General features: G+C 39.5%; 1 protein-coding gene across 1 annotated transcript in view; it reads left to right on the top strand.

The window, feature by feature from the left end:
- Positions 1 to 15,995, top strand: part of MAN2B1 (mannosidase alpha class 2B member 1) — a 1,009,708-nt gene that overhangs the window by 278,047 nt on the left and 715,666 nt on the right. Inside the window, exon 6 of the mRNA XM_044084731.1 lies at positions 8,952 to 9,097. Coding sequence (XP_043940666.1) covers positions 8,952 to 9,097 — 146 coding nt within the window. The remainder of the gene's footprint in view (positions 1 to 8,951; positions 9,098 to 15,995) is intronic.

The following is a 15,995-nucleotide window of genomic DNA, read 5'->3' on the forward strand; positions in this document are numbered from 1 at the left end:
CGCACGGATCGATTCGGTTCCGTCCTCGGGTCGGTGCCTTCGGCTCCTGTTTGGGATTCTTCCCATTTCTTGAACCGGGAGATACCTCGACTCGGGACCCGGGGCCTTCGACCTCATGAGGAAGGTGTTGTCTACCCAGACAACCACATCAGCAGGTACAGCTTCTCCTCCCCACAAAGGACCGTTATCTTCCTCTGCACCCACGGCCACGTCCAAGCGTCGGGCACCAGTGTCTCAGCCACCCTGGAGGGTGCCCCTCTTCCTCGGAGGCTTCTTCGGATGCTCCCCACGAAGAAGTTCCTAGGAAAAGACTGTGTAAGAGGAGACACTTGGATTCTCCACAAGAATCCTTGACATCTGATACTGACTTAGATGAGTCAGAAGGGTCCCCTAAGTCACCTTCAGAGGATGTCTCTTTTTCTGACATCTTGGAGATCCTTAAACAGAGAGGTGACTGGCAAGCCCTCCCCCCTTCTGAGGATGAGTCAGTTTTGCTGAAGGCATTTGGTGCCCGTCCTTCCTCCTCCTGGGTCACTCCGCCCTTTGATGAGTTAATGGAATTGATTGCTCGAAGGGCGTGGGAGACTCCTGACACGGTGGAACCAGTCCCTAGGAAGCCAAATAAGTACATCACGGCACCACAGGACAAAGCTTACCTCACCAAAGGAGTTCCAGTAGACGCCATGGTGGTGGCAGCGGCCACGAAAAAGGAGATGTCGGAGTCTTCCTCATCTGTCCATCCGCCTAACAAAGATTCTAGGACCATGGACAGATACGGGAAGCGCATTTTCAGTTCAGCGGCTTTCTATGCGTTCCCTGAACTATTTGACTCATTTTACACGTTTACAGAGGGATCTAGTCAAAGAGTTGGGAGATACCCTCCAGGGTGCTACAGATGCCGCTGTCTCAGAGAAAGTTACAGCGCATCTCAACACCCTTACGTCCATTGTGAACTTCGTCCATGAGGCTGATATCCTATGCAGTCAAGGATCGAGTAGGGCAGCGGCTTCAGCGATTGCTCTTCGAGACAATCCTGGATGCGCTTATGTTCATTTGCGGAAGCCTTCAAGTCTTCCTTTACTAACGCCCCATTTGACGGAGCCACACTTTTTGGCCCTAAAGTAAAGGAGACCCTTACCCGGTGTGAACAGGAGGGAAAGACTCTGTCTGCTGTCGGAGTCCGTTTTTCCACCTCTTCCAGACCGCACCCCAAAGGGCAACGTGGTGGGAAAATGTGGTTTCGAAAACCCCAAGGATCTTTCCCAAACACACAGGGTGATGCCCCCTCTAGAGGCAGAGGGGGGGCAGAGGTGGAAGACGCCGCTCTGGCGGCAGAGGGGGTCCGCAAAACCAAGGTGACAGGGATAACCTCCCTGGCAAACCTTTTCAGCACTCCTGAGAGGAGGCCCGACTGTCCTGCTCTGGAGGCAGTCGGGGGTCGCTTAGCTTTATACCCTCAGGCCTGGCTAAACCTTTCCTCAGACAATTGGGTAAAAAGCGTTGTTACCAGAGGTTACAAAATCCCATTTCTATCCACCCCATTCCAAAAAGAAAGCTCCCAGATGTACCACCCCATCTGCGAGAGCCAGCAGCTACAGAAATTTCAAAGCTGCTAGAAAAAGTCATCCAACCAGTCCCAGCGGACCAAATAGGATTCGGAACTTACTCAAGGTTCTTTTTAGTTCCAAAGAAAACAGGGGACTGGAGGCCAATTCTGGACCTAAGCCATCTCAACACCTTTGTCAAGAAGGAAAAGTTCCGAATGGTCACGCTTCAATCGATCCTTCCATTCTTACAGAAGGACGACTGGATGTGCTCAATAGATCTGAAGGACGCATACTACCACATCAAAATGGCCAGGGCGTCCAGGGATCATTTGCGCTTCCGGCTAGGAGCCAGTCACTATCAGTTTCGAGCCCTGCCCTTTGGCCTGACCACAGCCCCCAGGGTCTTCACCAAATGCATGGCAGTGGTAGCGTCTCATCTGAGGCGCCTAGGATTCCAGGTGTTTCCGTATCTGGACGACTGGCTCCTGTCTGCCACCACCAGGCGTCAACTGATACAAGCCAGGGATTACACCCTACAACTTTGTACACACCTTGGCATTTCAGTAAATTTCGAAAAATCGTTGCTACAGCCATCACAGCATGTCTTATTCATAGGAACGGAATTAGATACACGTCAGTTAGTTCTAAAACTTCCTACAGAAAGGATAGTAGCACTTCAATTCAACATTTCCCTTCTTCTGTCGTCCAGAAAATCCCCAGCAAAAATTGTTCTGAAAGTTTTGGGTCTCATGGCAGCTTCTCTCATTGCGATACCATTGGGAAGACTGCACATGAGAGTGCTACAATGGCTTCTATTTGCACAATGGTCATTCCAACAACTTCCACTGACTCACGAAATATTGATAACGAAAACATGCAAATCACACCTAATGTGGTGGTTACAGACTTGCAACCTATCCGGCGGAAGACCATTTGTGCTACCCACACCGTCAGCGACGATAACCACGGACGCTTCCCTGATAGGGTGGGGGGGCATCTTTCAGGGACAGACAGTCCAAGGCGAATGGACCAATCTGGAGTACAATCTGCACATCAATGTTCTGGAGTTGAGGGCAGTGTTTTTGGCGTTGCAACACTTTGCTCCCCTTCTTCCTCCAGGGACCATTGCAGTTCAGACAGACAACATGTCCGTAGTCTGGTACATAAACAAGCAAGGGGGAACCAGGTCTTACCAACTATGCAGAGAGGCCATGAGAATTTGGCAATGGGCAGAGTCCATCGGTCGCTTTCTGATCGCAACGCACATCCCGGGTCATCCAACGTCATAGCCGACAGGCTGAGCAGAGCAATACTATTGCCTCACGAGTGGTCCCTCAAACAGTCAGTTGCGGAAAGGATTTTTCGCAAATGGGGCCAGCCTACCTGCGATCTGTTTGCGTCTCCAATGAACGCCAAATGCAGGAGCTACTTTGCCCTATTACTCCTCCAGGGGAGGTCCCCAGGGACGCTGGTGCACGATTGGCCCCGGGTCTCCTATATGCTTTTCCTCCATTTCCCTGATTGCAAAGTTTCTACAGAAAGCAAACAACCTTCAGAGGACTATAATTCTCATTGCTCCGTTCTGGCCTCGTCAAATTTGGTTCCCCTTTCTATTGCATCACCGCATTCGGGGACCTTGGATGCTGGACCCAGAGCCAGATCTACTGACTCACTCATCAGGAGTTCCTCACCCATCCCTGGAATCTCTCCATCTAGCAGCTTGGCTGCTCCGCTTCCCTTTCTAGCCAGGTCAATTCCCCTTACATCGGCGGTTCAAGATATTTTGGTAGCTTCTCATAAAGTTTCCACTACAAAGACTTACACCAGTAAGTGGAAACGTTTTGTCTTCTGGGCGGAGTCACATCAGTTGGACCCTGTTACAGCTCCGTTGAATAAGGTTTTAGAATTTTTGACTGAATTATTTCAGGAAGGAGCTTCCCCGGCTACTTTAGAGTACAGTTTGCTGCCATTTCTAACTATCATGTAGAGGAAAGTGGTGCACCTATTATGGCTCACAGACTTTGTAAAGCCTTTTTAAAGGGTTCCTTTCATATCAGACCACCAGTCAGATGTCCGACATCACCGTGGAATTTAAATTTATTACTCTCTAAATTGATGTTACCACCCTTTGAACCAGCTTCAAGTTGCACTTTGAAATTTTTGTCATGGAAAACATTATTTCTAGTGGCTATTACATCTGCTAGACGGGTGTCTGAGCTGCAGGCCCTTTCGGTCAAACATCCTTATTTAATTTTTCATTCTGACAGAGTATCCCTACGCACTAATCCATCCTTTCTTCCCAAAGTTTGTTCTACTAGTAATATTAATCAATCCATCGAATTACCCACCTTCTTTAAAGACCACTCTAATAAATTAGAGTATATGTTGCACAAACTAGACGTCCATAGACAACTCAGATTTTATTTGGATAGAACAAAAGATCACAGGAAATCTGATCAACTATTTGTAGCTTTTGCTGACAGCAGAAAGGGTCTTGCAGTCACGAAACGAACTCTTCAAGTGGCTAACTGACTGTATCATTTATGTTTATGAAGCTTCTGATCAAACATTATCAGCAAAACCCAGAGGACATTCTACCAGATCAATTTCTACATCTTTGGCTCATGCAGCTCGTTTACCTTTAGACACTATTTGTGCGGCTGCTACTTGGGCTAAACCACATACATTTATATCTCATTACAAAGTGGACAGGGTTTCTAGGGATAGGGCAACCTTTGGGTCCACTGTGCTCAAGAACGTTCTCCCTTGAGTTCCTCAGGATCATGGAGCTAGGGACGCTACCCATGTGTAAGAACAAAGGCGAGATTGCACACTCTCACATAAAGAAGTTATGTCCTTACCATAACGTTCCATGTGGAGTGTTCATCTCGCCTTGGTTATTACACTCCCACCCTTCCCACCCTTAGGAAGAACGTTCGATTTGGTGCCTGGTCTGGAGTATTCTCCTTCTGCTGTTGCAGTATTACTGTTACTTTCATACACTGGGTATGTTTGTATATATGTATTTTATGTATATAGTTGGCATATGTGCGTGCTTTATGTCTGGTTTGCTTGCAAACTAGATCTGAGGTAAAGGCAGAGGGGGATTGTGGGTATTAGATGTCCTCGAGCTTCTTCTCGATGCAGAGCTTGCAGTCGGCCGGCACGGAACCGAGGATCAGCTCCGAACCCATGTGTAATAACCAAGGCGAGATGAACACTCCACATGGAACGTTATGGTAAGGACATAACTTCTTTTTATAGACATTCAGAATTGCCATTTAGCTGAAACACCTGATATCCTTAAAGGGTAATTTGCTTATATCCCATGTTGCCTGTAATACAAGAGGTTTAAGGAATCACACAGTGGAAAATCTAGCTTTGCTAAAATTTTCTTTTTGTTTTTTAACCAATTGTTTTTTCTCTGCAACCTTTGTACTCAGTGTTGTGAAGGGGAATTCCCATCGTCATGCATCCATCTTGTCATTTTGTTCAGAATTATAGCAGTTTTTCAAAAATACCGGAGTAAATGTTAACAGACTCTAATGTCTTATTCACTTTTAGGTTTCAAGGTCTGATAAAACTTGTATCTTTATAAAAGGTGTGGGATTAGGGTGGCCACGGTGGTGCAGCAGTTAGCATTGTTGCCTCACAGAAAGAGGCTCTCCTTATCTCTTTATAAAGTGTAGTGTGTGGGATCAGGGTGGTCAAGGTGGTACAGCGGTAAGAGTTGTCACCTCACAGCAAGAGGTTCTCCGGTTTGATTCTTGGCTGGGGTGCTTTCTGTGCAGAGTCTGCATGTCCTCCCACATTCCAAATATGTGCAGTAGGTTGATTGGACACACTAAATTGGCTGTAGGTGAGAGAGAGAGAGAGAGAGAGTGTGTGTCTGTGTGTGAGTGAACTACCGTGGCAGGGCTAGCCACTCAATGGTGTAAAACCTTGGCTCGAGATGATTGTCACTGCTGAAGTGACACCCCGACCCCATGTGCAAAGTGGGAAAAAGGGTTGAGGATGGATGGATGGGATCTGCCTCCCCCTGTATGAGAAGTTGCTATGGCCCGTCTTTGTGAACTCTCCCTTTTCCATCAGCAGGTTACTGTAAGGTTTGTAAGCGCTGTCATTCATCACAGTATTTGGTTACTGTAAGGTTTGTAAGCGCTGTCATTCATCACAGTATTTGGTTACTGTAAGGTTTGTAAGCGCTGTCATTCATCACAGTATTTGGTTACTGTAAGGTTTGTAAGCGCTGTCATTCACCACAGTATTTGGTTACTGTAAGGTTTGTAAGCGCTGTCATTCATCACAGTATTTGGTTACTGTAAGGTTTGTAAGCGCTGTCATTCATCACAGTATTTGGTTACTGTAAGGTTTGTAAGCACTGTCATTCATCACAATATTTAGTTACTGTAAGGTTTGTAAGCGCTGTCATTCATCACAGTATTTGGTTACTGTAAGCGCAGTCATTCATCACAGTATTTGGTTACTGTAAGGTTTGTAAGCGCTGTCATTCATCACAGTATTTGGTTACTGTAAGGTTTGTAAGCGCTGTCATTCATCACAGTATTTGGTTACTGTAAGGTTTGTAAGCGCTGTCATTCATCACAGTATTTGGTTACTGTAAGGTTTGTAAGCGCTGTCATTCATCACAGTATTTGGTTACTGTAAGGTTTGTAAGCGCTGTCATTCATCACAGTATTTGGTTACTGTAAGGTTTGTAAGCGCTGTCATTCATCACAGTATTTGGTTACTGTAAGCTTTGTAAGCGCTGTCATTCATCACAGTATTTGGTTACTGTAAGCTTTGTAAGCGCTGTCATTCATCACAGTATTTGGTTACTGTAAGCTTTGTAAGCGCTGTCATTCATCACAGTATTTGGTTACTGTAAGCTTTGTAAGCGCCGTCATTCATCACAGTATTTGGTTACTGTAAGGTTTTGTAAGCGCCGTCATTCATCACAGTATTTGGTTACTGTAAGGTTTGTAAGCGCCGTCATTCATCACAGTATTTGGTTACTGTAAGGTTTGTAAGCGCCGTCATTCATCACAGTATTTGGTTACTGTAAGGTTTGTAAGCGCTGTCATTCATCACAGTATTTGGTTACTGTAAGGTTTGTAAGCGCTGTCATTCATCACAGTATTTGGTTACTGTAAGGTTTGTAAGTGCTGTCATTCATCACAGTATTTGGTTACTGTAAGGTTTGTAAGCACTGTCATTCATCACAGTATTTGGTTACTGTAAGGTTTGTAAGCACTGTCATTCATCACAGTATTTGGTTACTGTAAGGTTTGTAAGCGCTGTCATTCATCACAGTATTCGGTTACTGTAAGGTTTGTAAGCGCTGTCATTCATCACAGTATTCGATTACTGTAAGGTTTGTAAGCGCTGTCATTCATCACAGTATTCGGTTACGGTAAGGTTTGTAAGCGCTGTCATTCATTGACTTGTCAGTATTTTCTAATCTGATTTGGTTAGAATGATGCAGCTTGATAATTGGAGAAGAGCTTCCTCCTGATGCAGTCCTTAAAATGCCGTAATGTTTCACCCAGCCCGGCGTGAACTAATCTCAAACCTCCTCACGTACCTCCTCTTTGTATAATTAATTTCAGAGAGGTACCTCTTGGTGTGTCTATCTTATTAGCACGACAAGGAGAGGTGTTCATCTCAGCAGATCAGGAATTAAGTGCTGAGGATTTCGACCACAAGCTGAGATGGCTGCAGTCCAGGGTTGAATTAATTCATCCCCAGGTGGAATCCAGGGCACGTCGCTGTGAATGAGAGTAGTGTGTTCTCCCTGCTGAAAAGAGGTATGTGCGTAGTTGGGTTATCTAGTTAAGAAATGAAAAAATGAAACTAAGGAGTATAAATCCACTCCCCCCCCCCCCCCCCCCCAAGTATGCTTTACTCTTCCTATATCAAGTAGTTGGATGTTTGTTGATCATCTGTTTTTTTTTTCATATGTTTTCTATAATATAAATATTTGAAAAGCTACCGCTTAGAGTTTTTATGTAACCAGCACAACAGAGAGTTAAGTTCATCTGTGTAGTTTGTGAATTTGGTGCTGATGAAGAAAAAACATGACTTTGAATTACCTCCTGTCACAGTGCATCGATCACAGGTCTTTTACTGTTGCTGTTCCCTTGTCCTTTGTTTTATTTTCCTGGCTCTTAGACCTTATAGGCAGGAACCTTTTAAAGTTTGTCCCATCCCCTCTATTCTTTTTCACTGTCCCTTGAATCTTTGTTGTATGATCTCTGTTCTAATGGCTTCTTATTTTGCTGCTAGGGCTAGGCCTAGTGCTCTAATATGTTGTGTGTCTTTACCATCTGGTTAAGATTTGCCTTTGCCAGTTTCTTCTTCCCATGCCCTAAAATAGTTACTTTCCAGTTTGCAGTAGAGCGGATGACAGCACCCTCTTTACCCGTTGCTTATTCTGAGGCTTCATCATCTTTTCCCAACATTTAGTTTTCTGTGTATTGTGGCTTCTCATCCTGGCCCATCTCAGGGTTACCCCTTCCCTTTCCTTATTTCCGTTTCTGTCTCTTACAGATGATAATTGGTCCTTGCCTTTTTCTTCACATTGACCAACCTGCCATTTGCATATTATTGAGGTAGATCTTTTTAGTCATGAAGGTGGGGGTTTAAAAGATCCAGGTAGAGTCGATGTCTATTAGAACCTTTTCAGAAGGAAAAATGTGCAAAAAGCCAGACTTATCCACTCCAGTTTATAAAGTAACAGTGCTTCTGATCTGTTGAGTCAGTATTAAAATCTTTATTAAAGGGAAGGAGACAATTGCTGGAAATAAAAAGATATTCTGGGAACAATTCATGTAAATATTCAGGAGGAGTGAAGTTTAAGGGAAGGTAGAAATTGAGCAATTTATGTAATGTTCAACCAAGTAAGTGTTGTAAAGATGGAAAAGCTATCAAATGTAAGGTATAAAAATGAAAATAACGTTATATGGTGTGTTTTTTTCTTTTCATGTATGTGTGCTTATTTCTTAAGTGTTAATTTAGTAAAGGTGTTTATCAGAAAATGCATGTTTTCTTTCTTTTTTTTTTTAATTTGTGTAGTGTTGGTACTTTAAGCTAACATTCTGGAAGTTTCTACAGACAGGAATTTTTCAGAGGTGATCATGTCTTGCATGCTTGTGTTCCAGTTGTGAAGAACATGATTAACTTTTGTTATGCAAAATGTTCAGTCTTTAAAGATGTAAAACTAAATTAATTGCCCTTAATGTAAAGAACATTGTTTTATATCTAATTTGAATTGTTTTCTGTTTTTCAAGGAATGTAATAAGCTCCCCAGTTATTTACTCAGTTTTCAGCATTTCATATCGATTTTGCATAATGTTGTGGACAGTGTTAGTTACTTTTTCCCATTGACTTTTTTTGTACACTCAGGTGTTCTTCCCAATGGCTATAATCCACCTGATTCTTTCTGCTGGGATGTTCTCTGTTCAGATAGTCCAATAATGGATGACCCAAACCTGGAAGACTACAACGTTGATGATGTTGTTTCTACTTTTATAAGCACAGCACAGAGCCAGGTATGTTTTTTTTTTCCTTTAGACAAATTTTCTACATCTTAAATTATTTGTGTAATGTGAACAGTCGCCAGGTTGTATTTATCCATTAAGTGTACATAGCTGTATGAGGGAGCATGCCAGGTTGAAGTCCGAGGACGTGCCCAAACCCAGGACTACAGAAAGCATGCATATCCCTTGGAATGCTGGGAAGTAAAAAGAAAGGAAGCCCAACTTTTATAGGCTGTAGAGCTCTAACTGTCTGCTGCACCTTGCTGGAACCTAAAGGAGTGAGTAAGTGAATAAGATTACGTGTGAAAGGTGTTGCACTGGTGTCGTTGTCCAGAAGTGTTATAGAAATATTTGTGCATCTGAGCACAAATCTAAACCTGGATTCATATTGGAGACTGACTGTTATCCTTAGCAAGCTACATAATGCCTTGTTTGTACAAACATTAGGCAGCCATTCCCTACGTTTGTGCTTTGATGGCTTTTGTACCCGGAAGAATACCTGGGAAGTACCTAGTAAAAAAAAAAAGAGGGAAATTCCAGTAAGAGAAAATATTGATCAAAAAGTAAATCAGTTGGTCATGCTATCTCATTGTACAGAGTATCATGCTTTGTGTTCCATCTGAAGTATGTAAGAGCAATTTACCAGAAAGGCTCATCCAGACTCTGCTACACTTTGCTGTGAAGGAAAGGTTAGTTTGCTTTTATTTTTGTATTACTGTATTGCCTTTCTATATTTTGAATACTGTAGTTTGTTTTCTTTACCTTGTGTTTTGCTTGCATTCTGTTTTAACAGCATATTAAAACTTCAAAAGAGACCACAGCACTCTGTTCTGAGTCAGGCAGAATACCACTGTCTTTCTAGTTGCCCGCCTCTTATGTTAATCTGACCATATATCTCATTTCTCTCTACTTTCACTGGCTTATGTGAGTAATCACAAAATCAACATTTTTGAAATCCCACCCCTTCAATTATTTAAATTTATTGGCTATCCTACAGTATTTCATAGTACCAAAATACAAAAGTGACCACCCCTTTCAATCCATCTTACTGTTTTAAAAATAGTAACTCTCAGGGATTCAAAGATGGCTGCCATTCTGTAAACACTACTGATCTGCATCTCTGCATATAACCTGTGGAAATCTAAACCCTGAGATGGTATCAAGAACTTTTAAACAGTAAATCTTGGTAAAAATAACTTCAGCTGCATCCATCTAGTATCCAGGAGGTGAACAAACTAAGAGAAAATATACTAATCAACAGGATTATTACAGAGTATCTGTCTCTGAAGAGATTCTCAAACAAAGGAACTGTCTATTCAGAAGAATCTGAGTTTTACTGCTGACATAAATGTCGAGGGAAGATAAAAATATGGACACAACTACTACAAAAACGAAACTTTCAGAACTGCAATCACCGGAAAAAGATGTTACTTCGAAAAGACAAAAAATTATTAAACAGGAACAATCAAAAACAGGGACTAAAACTAAGTCTGATTCAATGCTGAACATGGAGGATATCAGAGTTGCTCTGTTACCCATTCAGGAAGCTTTAAAAGAATTAACTGTTCAAGTACAAACTCTTGGAATATCCTGTACTCAAATTCTTGAGAGAATGGATAAAAGTGAAGCACGGATAGCAGACAATGAAGATAAACTAAATTTGTTAGCAAAAAAATCAGATGCACATGAGCTTGAGATTCGAACTATGCAAGCCAAAATAACTGATTTAGAGGCAATATCTAGAAGGAACAATGTAATTGTCAGAGGAATACCGGAGTCTGTACAATATAATGACTTAATTACATCCATTCTACAAATATTTACAAGTATTCTTGCAGATCCAGATGTGTCAAAACAAATAATCATAGAAAGAGCCCACAGAGCTCTAAGGGAATCACAGGCTTCTAGCAGTCCAAGACCTGTATATGTTAAAATTTTAAATTATCAAGATGTTAGCAAGATTCTCTCAAATATCAAAAAAAATGGAGGGTATGTTATTTGGAACAATAATAGAATTTCTGTGACTCAGGACTTACCTCTCCAGATCAGGCAAGCTAGACAAATGCTTTCCCCTTATTGTAAACTTCTTATTGAAAAACATATAAAGTTTCAGATGAAGTATCCTAATACTTTAATATTCACAGTCGAAGGGTCCAAATATTCGGTTTCGTCAAAAAACGAAGCAAAAGCTACCTTTTTGAGACTTTTTAAGGTTTTGCCTGCTTCTGAGACTTGATCTGGCTCTCCGTAGCGACTGGCATGGTATCCGAAGCTGGGTTTAGCTACTACTGTGGATCGTGGTCCTGGTAATCCTTTGTTTGCTTCATGTTCTGTGTTGGGCCCCTTTCTGGTGAGATAAGAGTTCGTTTTTTTTTAAATCCTAGACTTCCGAGGCTGTTTTCCGAAGATTTATTGTCTTTACGAAGTCTGCTCTTCTGCGTAGTGTCAGGAAATGATTCTGTAGCGTCTAAGGAGGCTTTATTCACTGTGGCACTTCCGGGAGTGCGTCGCTGACAAGGATCCCCTTCGCGATCGTTTAGACTGTTTTGCAGGCTTGGGAAGCCGAAGAGGATTATGCTGGACTGATTTAAGTAAACGTAACATTGTAGAAAGCTGTAAATAGTTCTTTAAGCACATATGTCCAGGATACTGCATGCTTATTTCTCCGAAGGGTAAATAGACTTCATTCGTAAATCGGAGCATAGTTGATGTTCTTGAAATCAGTATTGCTTCAGTTAGCCAAGATTTGTGTGTTCAGTACCTGCAATGTGTTCAGAATCACCAGCATCTGTGGTTTATATGAGGTTACAGCTAGTGATAGCATATTTAATACGGATTTGAATTTGTTTTTGTTACTCCTTTTGCTCTTATTAGTATTGCTGGAGTTGTCTGGATGTTTTTCTTTTATATTGCTCTGGTTTCTGTTTGCATATTCTGGCATTTTGTGGCTTTGGCCTCTTGGTACGTAAGATACTGTAGTCGTTGGATACATCAGGTTCAGTTATCAGACTACCTTTGTGTTTTTTCTTGAAGTGCTATATCGGGTTTTCTTGCGTCTATGTTTTGAACTGTGAGTTTAGGGGACCTCAGATGATATAAATTTCGTCTCTACTGCTAATGCTTTGTGGTTTAGGTTTCGGTGTTTCTCAGTTACTTCTGTAGCACAGTGTTTGTACGGTCCCCAGTGCAATAGTCTTGTCTCACTGTCGAGAAAGGAGTGTGTCATAATAATGCTGAATAAGGAATGGTTAGACAGGTAAGCATTTAGGGCAGGATTCTCTCTTAACATATTAAATGTCTGTATGTTGGGGCATAACACTGAAAAATGCTGATGTTATTAGCTTAAACATGTGAAAATGTATACCTAAACGTCAGGATTGTTTGGATGCTTATAGGACTATATTTTTACAACAATGCAGGTTTTGAAATGTAAATAACCTTCTCTAAAAACTGAACTCTCATTTTATTGTATAAGCAAGGGGTTTTTTAATACAGGTAATTTGAATTGTTCACTTGAAGTTTAGTTAGAAATAAGGAATGTTAACTATTTTTACATAATAGATGTATATGTAATGTTTTGATTTGATGTTTCTAAACAGTAATAACTTTTTATTAGGATGAGACAATTATTACTTGTATGATGTTTCTAGTTAGATAATTAATGATTTACTCACAAGTAACTGATATAAGAGATGTGGATCAATAGTGGTGTTTAATAGGGAATGTTTAGATTAGGCTTTGTAGAATTAGAGTTAGGTGTTATAGGTTTTGATTATACTATATGTTTCATTTATTTTTACCTGAAATTTATATCAAGGATTATGTTAGTAGTTAATGCAATTGTTTACTCTATGCAAAATCTATACATATCCTGGTCCAAGGGTAGAGTGGGTAGGCACTGGTATGGGACGGGATATCAAGAATGCTTCCAAATCATTTATATTGTCAAAAACTCTCTGAGTACGCTTGATCTTTTCCTTTTAAAGATTAAAAAAAAAATGAATAACAGAGTAAAATGTGGGAAATAGACTCATGGAATATAAAAGGGCTCCAGAACTTAAAGAAGAGGAAACTATTTCTTCATTTACTTTTGCAGTCTGGGGCATGTTTTACACTACTTCAAGAAACACATTTAACTAATGATCAATGGGCAGAGATCAAAAAAAGGAAATGGATTAGAGAGGTTATAGCTTCAGAAGGTAAGACCAATAGTGCAGGGGTAGCCATAGTTATTAAAAATCAATATCAAGGTAAGATTCTGGACTCTAAAATAGATAAGGAAGGAAGATGGTGCTTTGTTACTCTCTCTTCTAAGATACATGATAAACCTATCTTACTTTGTAATGTATATGTACCATGTAGTAATCAACAATGTTTTATAGCATCATTATATCCGTTGTTAAACCAATATAACAATTATTATATAATAATAGGAGGAGATTGGAACTCTTATCAAAATCCAAAACTGGATAGGTCTTGTTCACAAAGGTCATTTAATAGGCAAGCGGTGGTTGCATTAAATGATTTGAAAGAAGATTTCCAACTATATGACCCTTTTAAATATACGAATAATCCTTCCAATACAAACAATTTTACTTTTTATTCACCGTGTCACAAAATGTGGTCGAGATTAGATTTTTTTTTGATTTCACAAACAATGATTAATTTTGAACCATTAGTTTTCATACATGCGCGTTTTTTGTCGGATCATTCAAAAATTTCATTACACTTTTCTAAAGACTCTATACATAATTTTTCTCACAGGGGCTATAATTGGTCTTTAAACCCAAATCTATTAAATAAGGAAGAAATAATACAGGAAATCACAGATGTTCTTAATAGTTTATTAGTTAAGTTGGAGAATTCTCAACATTCTCCTGATATAGAATGGGCAGCAGCTAAGACGCAAATAAGGGGGATCTTCTTGCAAAAAGCTTCATATTATAAAAAAAGTATACTAGAGAGATACAGGATTTGGAGGTTAAAATAAATTCACTTGATCAACAGTTGATTCTGAATTACAACACTCAAACAGAGGAGGAATTATTCAAATGCCAAAAAGATCTTTTCTTAACTCAAAATAATAGGTTGACGTTTTATGAGCATAAAATGTTAGTGAGGTATGCTAGTCATATTCAAACACCATCAAGGGCATTAGCTAGAATTATTAATCAATCAAAGTCAGCATCTGTAATTTCGGAAATACAGCTTGGTAGCACAATATATTCTAAAACCGCAGATATTATAAATATTTTTGAAAGAATATACTCGGATATTTATGCGGATCAAAAGGATCTATCTTTAAATGGATCTACTGAGGAATTTTTCCAGAAAATAAATTTTCCAAAAATAGATGACATTTCCCAAGAAGACTTAATTAAACCTATATCGAGGGAAGAAATAACTGATAGAATCAAAAATTTTCAAGTCATATAAGGCATCGGGGCCTGATGGCCTGACTGCTGAATTTTATAAAACTTTTTGTGATATTCTGGGTAAAATACTATTGATTGTATTTAATTATATAATTAATAATAAAATTAATGATATCCATTTTAACGCATCAAAAACTATCCTTATACCTAAAATGAATACTGATACTCAAAATCCGGATAATTATAGACCAATCTCACTTTTAAATGTTGATATGAAAATTCTGACTTCTATCTTGGCTAATAGATTGAAAAGAATTATGAATCAAATAATTTCTAGCGAACAAGCTGGTTTTGTAACTGCCAGACAAACAAGTGATAATACATTAACACTACATTCATTAATTTCTTATGCTAGGCAAAAGAATTTAAATATTTATGCACTCATAATTGATGCTAAAAGGCTTTTGATAGGGTTGATGTAGGATTCTTGTTTGACACTTGCCACAGTTTAACATACCCAAGGAATTTATATCATGGTTACAAATTTTATATACTAATCCTTACACTACGTTGTATATTAACAAAAGTTTCTCTAAAAGAATACAACTTAAAAATGGAACACGACAGGGCTGTCCCTTGTCTCCCTTGTTGTTTAATATATATTTAGAACCTTTATTTTTATATATTAAACAGAATGTATATCATAATCCACCCATATTATATGGAACAAAAATATCCATGGCGTTTGCTGATGACCTTAATATTTATTGCACAACACCAATATCAGATACTGAAAAATTACTGAAAGCGGTGGAGAACTTTATGTAATATCTAATTACAAAATTAACCTTAAAAACAAGCATATTTCCCTTAAGGACTCGAAACCCTTTTCACTTCTTTCATTGGTGGGACAGGTTAAATCTGAAGAGAAAATTAAATACTTGGGTATTACCTTTTCTACAGATGATAAGGAGTTTTATAACACTAACATTAAATTAGTCTGGGATCACATAATATTAGACTTTAAAAGATGGAAAAATCTAAAGTTACCGGTATTAGCAAAAGTTGCAATTATTAAAATGAATGTTTTACCCAGATTATTATATATATTTAGATCTGCTCAAGTATCCATTTCAAAAGGGTTTTTTAAACAAATCCATAGGGAATCCGCTAAATTTATTTGGGATCCAAAAAAGACCAGAATATCATATGACAAATTAATGACCCCAAAAAATAAAGGGGGACTAGATCTACCAAATTTCGAAATGTACTATTTAATAATAAATTCAAACAGAATCTTGAGAATTACTAACTATGATATATCTAGCAATAAATGGACACCAATGTGGGTAATTGTGAACTATAAACATATCTCGAATTTGAATATTAACCCCAAAGCAGTACCTTTTTTAAAAAAGGAAATGATTAAATTGTATGATATAATGGAGCATATTAAATTATACATAATGTCAGTACAGAGTTTGTTTGGATCTCTAAATCTTATTCAGCATATGATGGTGTTCCAACCTTTTCAT

This window comes from Protopterus annectens, chromosome 9.part0 (assembly GCF_019279795.1).
Source record: "Protopterus annectens isolate FY-2018-M chromosome 9.part0, PAN1.0, whole genome shotgun sequence".
NCBI classification, from domain to species: Eukaryota; Metazoa; Chordata; order Ceratodontiformes; family Protopteridae; genus Protopterus; species Protopterus annectens.